This window comes from Festucalex cinctus, chromosome 19, assembly GCF_051991245.1.
Source record: "Festucalex cinctus isolate MCC-2025b chromosome 19, RoL_Fcin_1.0, whole genome shotgun sequence".
Classification (NCBI taxonomy): Eukaryota; Metazoa; Chordata; class Actinopteri; order Syngnathiformes; family Syngnathidae; genus Festucalex; species Festucalex cinctus.
Genome location: NC_135429.1, coordinates 116,539 through 125,602, shown reverse-complemented (window position 1 = coordinate 125,602; position 9,064 = coordinate 116,539). Strand labels below are relative to the sequence as shown.

At 54.4% G+C, this 9,064-nt stretch overlaps 1 protein-coding gene across 4 annotated transcripts; it reads left to right on the top strand.

The window, feature by feature from the left end:
* Positions 1 to 80: 80 nt before the first annotated feature.
* On the top strand, positions 81 to 9,038 carry LOC144008089 (uncharacterized). Of its 4 annotated transcripts, none has more exons than XM_077508152.1 (18): positions 81 to 905; positions 1,435 to 1,584; positions 1,672 to 1,815; positions 1,878 to 1,955; positions 2,021 to 2,076; positions 2,142 to 2,480; positions 2,539 to 2,715; positions 3,121 to 4,893; positions 4,968 to 5,016; positions 5,083 to 5,160; positions 5,666 to 5,823; positions 5,891 to 5,967; positions 6,047 to 6,816; positions 7,026 to 7,079; positions 7,163 to 7,309; positions 7,492 to 7,683; positions 7,741 to 7,846; positions 8,533 to 9,038. In XM_077508152.1, exons 2-18 carry the CDS (start codon positions 1,444 to 1,446, stop codon positions 8,577 to 8,579), a joined length of 4,386 nt encoding a protein of 1,461 aa, XP_077364278.1. In that variant the 5' UTR covers positions 81 to 905; positions 1,435 to 1,443; the 3' UTR covers positions 8,580 to 9,038. The 4 variants fall into 4 exon arrangements, with proteins under 4 accessions (XP_077364278.1, XP_077364279.1, XP_077364277.1 ...); XM_077508153.1 differs by having other exon boundaries at positions 1,432 to 1,584; XM_077508151.1 differs by having other exon boundaries at positions 1,381 to 1,584; positions 6,047 to 6,795.
* Positions 9,039 to 9,064: the final 26 nt, after the last annotated feature.

Here is a 9,064-nt window from a genome sequence, read left to right as displayed (position 1 = left end):
ACGTGATCAATTATAGACAACTGTTAAATCCGTTGACTATTTTAAAAGTTTGAAGTTGTTCATTTCTTCGGGTTATTTATTGTGCAATGACTTCATTGATGACTATGAAATTGTCCAAACAAAGGTGAATGGTGCATTGTTTCCTCTGCATTCCAACAAAAGCAACACGGTGAGTCAAAATGTCCATTTTAGATTTTGGCCGCTCAAAAAAAAAAAAAAAAGACAAACAATTGATGACGTCACTGTGAAGGTGTGGCTTAAAGCCGACGTGGCCTTTTTGTCTAAATTTAGCTGTGTACAACAGTTGGCACAAATCGATAGCAGGAGCTGTCGAAAATTTTGTTGCCTGTTGTCTGTTCAGTTTTTGGATGACGTCATCATTCAGCGTCGTTCCGTCAACTGGGTTGAAAGGTCACGTTACCCGCCTTTTTCGAATAAGTTAACACAAAAGCAAAAAGAAGAAAGGGAAAACAAAGCATGAGCGACAACTTGTTGTCGGGCTCGAGTTTAGTGGCGCCTTCGTCGGGTAAAGACTTGTTGAACAAACATTTTATTCGCCGCGCCACTTCCGGTTAGCATGATGCTACGACGCCGTTAGCCCGCTGCCGCAAACTTCTTCCAGCGCCGAGATTCTTTTGTTTCATCCAGCGCGTTTATCCTGTTCAGTCTCACAACTTAGTTTAACTTTTGGAAGGCTGGTGAGAAGGAAGGAAGGAAGGAAGGAAGGAAGGCAGGCGCGTCCATTCCGTCGCCACATTTATTGAGCACATTCTCACATCGTTTCTCGCAATGGCGACCAGCTTGCAAGACCAAACAAAGCGAGCAAAACACAATATACGAGCAAAGCCAAATGAAGACGGATTGTGACGGTGAACTCGACTCGCTTGGAAACAAGCAACACTTAGGTAAATACTAGTGAACAATTGTTCATTTAAGAAAAAGAAAATAAACGTAGATGTGAAGCTGTTTATTGCCACCACGAGCTGAATTTTCCTGTAAAACAAAAGTGAATTGTGTTGTATGAAATAATCACTTAGCTTTTCCTTCATGTCTGCTTAAATGCCATCGATTAGACGGGCTAGCAACAAATAGCATTTGGTGTCGTCACTTTTTCATGACGTCACGTGTGCTTTCAAGACGATTCTTTTCATTTCAACGTGATCAGTTTCATTTCTGTGGTCAATTTGAAAAAATGTGATAACATGATGAATTTTCTGTTCCAATGTGGTTACTCAAAAAATAATAATTGTCCTGTTTGAAACTGCTAAATGTGTTTGTGTCGTCTGTGATGTGCGGCGGGCCATTTTGGGGTCGAACGAATTGTTGGAAAGTTGATTTGACATGCAAACGTTTTGCGACATGAGTGTGCTGTCGTCTTAGATGAAAGCGGTACCTCAGGTTGGAAAAACGACGAGCGTTAACGTGTTTCAGCAGACGGCCGCCATGGACACGCAGCCGGCGATTGGCTGGCAGCGGGAGAGGGTGGAGCTTCAGCAGGAAGTGCGCCTGCTGCAGGAGGACCTGGCCAAGAGTCGGGCCGAGCGGGAGGAGCTCGCGTCCAGGGGCAGGGCGCTCCATGAGAGGGTGACATTTCATTTCATTTGCTCGCTTCTTCTTCTTCCTTTGTCTTTCTCACTGTCTGTCTGTCTGTCTGTCTGTCTGTCCCCACAGCTGCAGGAGTCGGCGTCTCCCTCGCTCTCCCGTGGCCATCAGGAGGAGGAGGAGGAGGAGCAGAGAGAGAGGAGGAGGCGCGACAGGGAGGCCAGGGAGCGGGAGGCCCGCCAGGCGCTGCTCGTGCACCGGCTGCAGAACAAGGTCAACCACGTGCGCCGACAACAACACGTGCGCGACTGCTAACGCCGCCACCTGTCGCGCAGGTGATGGAGTACAGGGAGCGATGTCAACGTTTGGAGGCGCAGGTGAAGGCGGGACACAGTCGGCTGATCAGCACGCAGGTACATCCATCGAGATGACTTGATTGCCTCAAAATGTTGCCAATTCGGAATTGGCCTTTTCGTAGAGGAATTCCGAGTCGCTGGAGAGCGCCCTCATCAGCCTGGAGGAGGAACAGCAAAGGTGCGTGCTTGCGTGCGTGTGTGTGTCATGTGATCACTCGGCTTCCACGTGTTTGAATTTTTCAGGGCGGCGGACCTGAGCCGGACCGCCTCCGTCCTGCGACTGCAGCTCGGCCAATCGGAAGAGGACAAGCGCGAGCTGGCCCAGCGCGTCCGCCAGCTGACGGCCCGTCTGACCGGCGCCCTGGAGGAGGCGGAGCGTCGGGCGGCGCGATGGCAGACGGAGCGAGAGGTGCGGCGACCGGCGGGTGAGCCGGCCGCGCCCTCGCCTCCGCATCATGGAAACGTGCGTGTGCAGTGCGCGTCGAGCGAGACGGCCCGACATCAGGATCGGCTGTGGCGCGTGTGGCGCGGCGTCATGTCGCTCAGGCAACACTGCCGCGCACTCAGGAGCGCCGCCGACAGGTACGTTGGCCTTCACCTGTCCGGACGAGCGTCCACACGTGCACGCGTGTGTTTGTAGGGACCTGTTGGAGATGAGGACGGAGCTGTCCCGCCTGTCGTTGTCACTTCAGTCCAGCTGCGACTCCGCCTCCTTGCGCCTCATCGGAATGTCCCGGCCGCTGACCCCGCCCCCCGACTCCTCGTCGGACCGGTCCGGCCTGGGGACGTTGTCGCTGGGCGAGCTGTCGGACGACAGGTGAGCGTTGAAGCGCTGAAATGAAAAGCGCGTACGCGTATACACGTCTGCTCGCGCGATGGGAGTGGTAAGATGGCCGCCTTGTGGCTTCAACGGCTTGCACATGCACAGGTCAGTGAGTGTGCACGAGGAATTGCAAAGATGGCTGATGATGTGCTCTTGAATGACCCAAAAATTAAAAAAAACAAAAAAATGGTTTCCAGGTCACACAACTTGCGTCAAGTGCAAATATCCAAACTGGATGAAACGTTCGTTGTCCGCTTTTCCCATTTTCTTCATTTTGGTTTTTGCAAGGAATACTGAGAAAAGCATTTTTTTTTTTTTTTTTTTTTTTTTTTTTTTTTTTTTTTTGTGTACGAGCTTCCGATTGCCGGCAACTTTTTGAATACTGTTTGATTGGCGCAGACAGCAGGAGGCCGCGCCTCCGCCGCAGCAGCTGGAGGCGGAGCTTCGCGCCAGGGAAGAGGAGCTACGCACGGCAATGGCGGCGCTGCGGAGCAAGGAAGAGGAGGTGCGGAGCAAGGAGGCCGGGCTACACGAGAGAGAGGGGGAGGTGCACAGGAAGGAGGAGGCGCTCCACCGAGGTGAGCAGATTCTGCACAGGGCAAAACAGGAGGTGTATAATGCACAGCAGGTGCTACAGAAGAGAGAGGAGGAGGTGCATAAAGGAGAGGAAGTGCGACGCATGAAGGAAAAAGAGGTGCTAAAAAGGGAGCAGGAGAAACAGGAGGAGGTGCAGAAGAGGCACCATCAACTACAGGACCTGCAGAAGCGGGAGAAGGAGGTGCACAAGAGAGAAGAGGAGTTGCAGACCAGAGAAAAGGAGGTGCAGAAGAGAGAAGAGGAGGTGCTCAAGAGGAAGCAGGAGCTACAGGAGAGAGAAGAGGAGGTGCACAAGAGTCGGCAGAAGCTGCAGAAGAGAGACGAGGAGGTGCAGAGCGGGGAGAAGGAGGTGCACAAGAGGCGGCAGGAGGTACAGGAGAGAGAAGAGGAGGTGCAGAGCAGAGAGGAGGAGGTGCACAAGAGTCAGCAGCAGCTGCACAAGAGAGAAGAGGAGGTGCAGACCAGAGTAAAGGAGGTGCAGAACAGAGAAGAGGAGGTGCAGAGCGGAGAGAAGGAGGTGCACAAGAGGCAGCAGGAGCTGCAGAAGAGAGAAGAGGAGGTGCAGAGCAGAGAGGAGGAGGTGCACAAGAGTCAGCAGGAGCTGCACAAGAGAGAAGAGGAGGTGCAGACCAGAGTAAAGGAGGTGCAGAACAGAGAAGAGGAGGTGCAGAGCGGAGAGAAGGTGCACAAGAGGCAGCAGGAGCTGCAGAAGCGAGAAGAGGAGGTGCAGAGCAGAGAGGAGGAGGTGCACAAGAGTCAGCAGCAGCTGCACAAGAGAGAAGAGGAGGTGCAGACCGAAGAGAATGACGTGCACAAGAGGCAGCAGGAGGTACAGGAGAGAGAAGAGGAGGTGCAGACCGGAGAGAAGGATGTGCACAAGAGGTGGCAGGAGCTGCAGAAGAGAGAAGAGGAGGTGCAGAGCAGAGAGGAGGAGGTGCACAAGAGTCAGCAGCAGCTGCACAAGAGAGAAGAGGAGGTGCAGACCAGAGTAAAGGAGGTGCAGAACAGAGAAGAGGAGGTGCAGAGCGGAGAGAAGGAGGTGCACAAGAGGCAGCAGGAGCTGCAGAAGCGAGAAGAGGAGGTGCAGAGCAGAGAGAAGGAGGTGCACAAGAGGCAGCAGGAGCTGCAGAAGCGAGAAGAGGAGGTGCAGAGCAGAGAGGAGGAGGTGCACAAGAGTCAGCAGCAGCTGCACAAGAGAGAAGAGGAGGTGCAGACCGAAGAGAATGACGTGCACAAGAGGCAGCAGGAGGTACAGGAGAGAGAAGAGGAGGTGCAGACCGGAGAGAAGGACGTGCACAAGAGGTGGCAGGAGCTGCAGAAGAGAGAAGAGGAGGTGCAGAGCAGAGAGGAGGAGGTGCACAAGAGTCAGCAGCAGCTGCACAAGAGAGAAGAGGAGGTGCAGACCAGAGTAAAGGAGGTGCAGACCAGAGTAAAGGAGGTGGAGAACAGAGAAGAGGAGGTGCAGAGTGGAGAGAAGGAGGTGCACAAGAGGCAGCAGGAGCTGCAGAAGAGAGAAGAGGAGGCGCAGAAGAAACGGCGTGAGCTGGTGAAGAGAGAGGAGGAAGTGCAGAAGAGGTATGAGGAGGTGCAGGAGCGGCGACGACGGTGTTGTTGGTGCGAGTGAGCGACTTTTGCGACTTTTGTTGCAGTTTGGAGGCGGAGCTGCTGCAACGGGAGGCCGCCGTCCGAGACGTCAAGGTGACCTCCTCGCCTCCCTCCGCCGCCTCCTTTCTTCACTGAGACGAGACCCGCGTTGTCCCGCAGGAGGCGCTGCAGAAAGAGGAGCTGGCCAGGGCCCGAGCGGAAGGAGAAGCGGCGGGCGTCAGAGACGCCCTCCTCAAGGTAAGCCACCGCTCGATATTCCGCCCACAAATCGGAACGTCTGCGACCGCTCCGTCAGTCACAAAAGGTTTGCGTTAGCTTAGCGGCCGCTTAGCATCGCAAAGTCGCGGCGCTCGACGAGATGGCGAGTTACTCAAGGTCCAATAATACGTGACGCAACCGGATGCTCGCAGCCTCACATGCTCCGCCCCCCCGGGAATTGTTTTTATGCAGTCATGAAGGACGCGTGGACGTCCGAATGGACACGAGCGTGTCAAAACATGATGACGTCCATTTTGCATTCTTTCACATACACGTTGGCCAACAAAAATACACAGAAGGTGTGATTATGGAGCTATCACGCTAGTGCTAGTATGCTAACGCCAATGTTAATGCTAGTATGCTAATGATCGCATGCTAACGCTATTGCTGAGTTATCATGCTAAGTTATCATGCTAATGGGACACCCCAGATGGAGTCTTGCTCCTCTCTGATCAATTGGCCCACTTTGCAAAACTCTTTTTAGCGCTCCTCCCAGCACGCGGCGGCGCTGCAGGAGCTGAAGGAGGCGCGGGAGGAGCTGCGACTGGCGACCGAGGAGTCGGCCCGGATCCGGCGCGTGCGGGAGGAGCAGCGCCGAGAGCGCGGCGGCGGCGGCGGCCTTCGGGAGGCGCCGGAGCTCAGGTAACGGTGGTCGCAAAGCGGACGTCCGGCCTCCCACCGCCTCCCCCCAAATGTGTGTCGTCATCAGGAGTCGCTCGGCGTCCCTGCCGGAGCAGATGTCGCGCCCGGACGCCCGCGTGCGCTCCCCGCAGGAGGCGCTCGCCGGTGAGCCTCGCCGCTTTTCTCGCCTTTCCTTCTCAAGCCTCCCCCGCCCGCTCACTCGCCATCTTGCTCCGCCCGCCAGGCCGGCTCGCATGCGTGCCGCAGGAGCTGCGCGCCGTCGCCTCCCGCCAGGAGCGGCGCCGGACGGAGGAGGAGCGGCTTGGGAAGGACTTGCGGGCAAAAGAGGCGGAGGTGGCGACCCTGAGCCGGCGCCTTGAGGAGCACGTGCAGCAACTCGCCCGGGAGTTAGGAGCAAAGAGGGAGGAGGCGGAGAAGCTGAGGAGGCGCCTTGATGCGCTACAGGAGGAGGAGGAGGAGGAGGAGGAGGAGGAGGAGGAGGAGGAGGAGGAGGAGGAGGAGGCGTCCAATGAGCAGAGAGCTCCGGTGGAGGTCACCAAGGGAAAGCAGGAGCTGCGCTCCCGCGCCGCGCAGCCGGAAAAGGAGAAGCAGGAAGCGGAGGAGCAACTGCGGCAAGTTGCGCAACGCCTGAGCTTGGCCCAGCTTCGGGACGCCAAAGGGGAGCTGGGGCAAAAGGAGGCCCGAGCGGAGGAGCTGCAGCTCCCAACGGCCGCCCAGATCAGTGCGGAGGAGGACCCGAGAGGGACAGAAGAGGAGAAAGTCCGCAAAGGAGAGCGCGAGGAGGCGCGACTCCTCCGAGTGGACGCGCAGGATGACCGCAAACTGGTGAGGAGCGAAGAGGAGGAGCTGCCGGCTCTCAGGGAGGCTCTGACCAGGGAAGAGAGGAGGCGAGTGGACGTGCAAGAGGAGCTGAGAGGAGCGCGGCGCCTGCTCCAGCAGATGGCGCTCCACGTCGCCGCCCTGCAGGAACAGGCACATTTTCAGATTTTGAAGGCATCCAAAAAACAGCAAATATTCAAATACAAACAAAACATTCACATAGAAATTGCAAAAAACACGAGACGATAGAATTGCAATAAAAAAATGAAAAAGTTGTAAATGAATGCAACGTGGCAAAAAATCATCTGAAAAAAAAAAAAAAAGTTCTAATTGAAACATTGAGTTTTTCAATCTGATGATAAATCATTTTTGATGATGTTCAGGTGAGCAACAAGCACATGAAGGCCAGGGAGGAGACGCGACACAGACTCGTGCCGGTAGGACGTGCGGCCGATCGCTTGACGACCGTTTGCTCCCTGACTCCAACCTGACGCCTCCTCCGTCCCTCCGTGCGGGCCAGGAGAGCCGCCGGGAGGATCCGAGGAGCGCCCTCGACCGACGGCGGCAGGAGGAGGAGGAGGAGGAGGAGGAGGAGGAGAGCCAGGAAGGGAGTCGCAAGAGCGGCCGGGACGAGGAGCCGAGGAGGCGCGGACAAACGCCCACTCGGGTAACATTTCAAAATCTTTTGTTCCAATGCTTTAAAAATCCAAATGTCATTTTTGACAACTTGAAAAGAAAAAGTCACCTTCATTCTTGTGATATTGCGAGCAGGCTGAACATACGGAAAAAAAGTCATATTAAGCGTCAACAAAAAAGTTGAGCTGCAAATGACGCGCGGCCCCTTTTCAGGGCGAGGAGGAGGAGGCGGAGCTGCCGGCCGTCGGGGAGGCGTGGTGTCGGCGGGGGGGCGGAGCCAGACTGCTGCTGCTCAGTCGCGTGGCTCACCTGGAGATCCAACTGGAGCGCAAGAAAGTCCGACTCGGGCGACGCGACCGCAAACTGGCCGTGGAGAGAGACGCGCTCGCGCTCGCGCTGGCGCAGGTACGTGCGCACCTGCCGCGTCACTTGAACGAAGTTGAAGGGTCGCGTCATCCGCAGGTGTCGGCAGATGGCCGGCGGAGGGCGCCGTCCGACGCTAAGCTCCGTCGGGACCTCGGCCAATCGCTGGCCGCCGTCACGCCTGAGGGGGGAGGAGGAGCTGCAGGCGAGTCCGCTTTTCCATCACGTTGACCATTTTTCAAGCCAGCGATAATTGGAGCCAAAAAAAAAAAAGGCTCCAAAGTCAAAAGCGGATAATCGCTCTTCAAAAATCAGTCAATTCTTGTTGATATGCTCAAATCAGACGATTTAGGGAAATAATTACTCCGTTATTGATTCATTTGATAATCAATTACTTGTCGCTTCATTTTGACACCTCGAGTGTTGACCTTTGAGGTAAATACATAATCATACAAATTGAGTTCAAAACAAATCTCAATAATTGAGGACAAATCGGTATCAAATGCACACGAGCGAGGCAGGAATTCAGCATTCCCGCTCGGGTGGCAGACAAACGCCGATTGTTTGCTTTTGCTTTTGCCGGCAAAGTGGCACAAGTCGTCAACTTGCAAGTTTCCCACAATGCAACGGGACCTCGCCACTGAATTGGAAGACTGAAATTGGGAACAGCCGAGCGCCTGCCGCACAGGAAGTGGATGGCGCCTCGCATTTGGTGTTGCTGGGCAGATTTCAACCTCTTTTCAACTTTTTAATTCCAAAAAAAAAAAAAAAAACACAAAAGAAAGAAAATTGGTTGTTGGTTTCCAGGAGGACACATGCCCGTCCGTACTTGTTGCCGGGCAGATTTCCTAAAACGTCTCAGCGGGACTTTTCACGGGCCTCCTTTTACAGATGAGGCCGCGATTGACGTGACAGGTGTCAAGATGTTGCCGTGGTAACAGATGAGCGGTCGCCAGAAGACAACATGGGAAAACGTGTCACAAGAGCAAAACTTTGAGTGACAGCCCCAGACGGATGTCTCGGAAGGCTCCTCGGCTCTGGAGTGGGCGGGGCTTCCATCTGATGTCACCAAGCAGGAAGCAGCTGGCAAATACTTGTTTTTTTCCATAACACCACTTTTTTTATTTCCCCCCACAAATGTGTGACAAGATGAAGATGAGGAAGCGGAGTGACCCCCTTTTTTTTTTTTTTTTTTTTTCCTTTTTTTTTTTTTCCCTCCAGCTGCTGGTTGCCATAGCGACGAGGGATGCCGAGCAAAAAGGTCAAGTGGCGTGATGACCACTTCCTGTTTGTTTCCATCCGGCAACGTCACCGAATAAAACGCAAATAAAACGCACGTTATCAGTCAAAAAGTTGTGGTACGGATGAAATAAAAGACACAAGTAGTTGGAATGTGATATTTTGTGTGTGTGTGTCAATTTCA

Coding starts and splice junctions, on each gene's coding strand:
- LOC144008089 (XM_077508150.1), top strand. CDS start 1,381: ATGAAAGCGGTACCTCAGGTTGGAAAAACGACGAGCGTTAACGTGTTT. Junction 5,161..5,665: donor TCAGAGACGCCCTCCTCAAG/GTAAGCCACCGC, acceptor AACTCTTTTTAG/CGCTCCTCCCAGCACGCGGC. Junction 7,310..7,491: donor GCGGACAAACGCCCACTCGG/GTAACATTTCAA, acceptor GCCCCTTTTCAG/GGCGAGGAGGAGGAGGCGGA.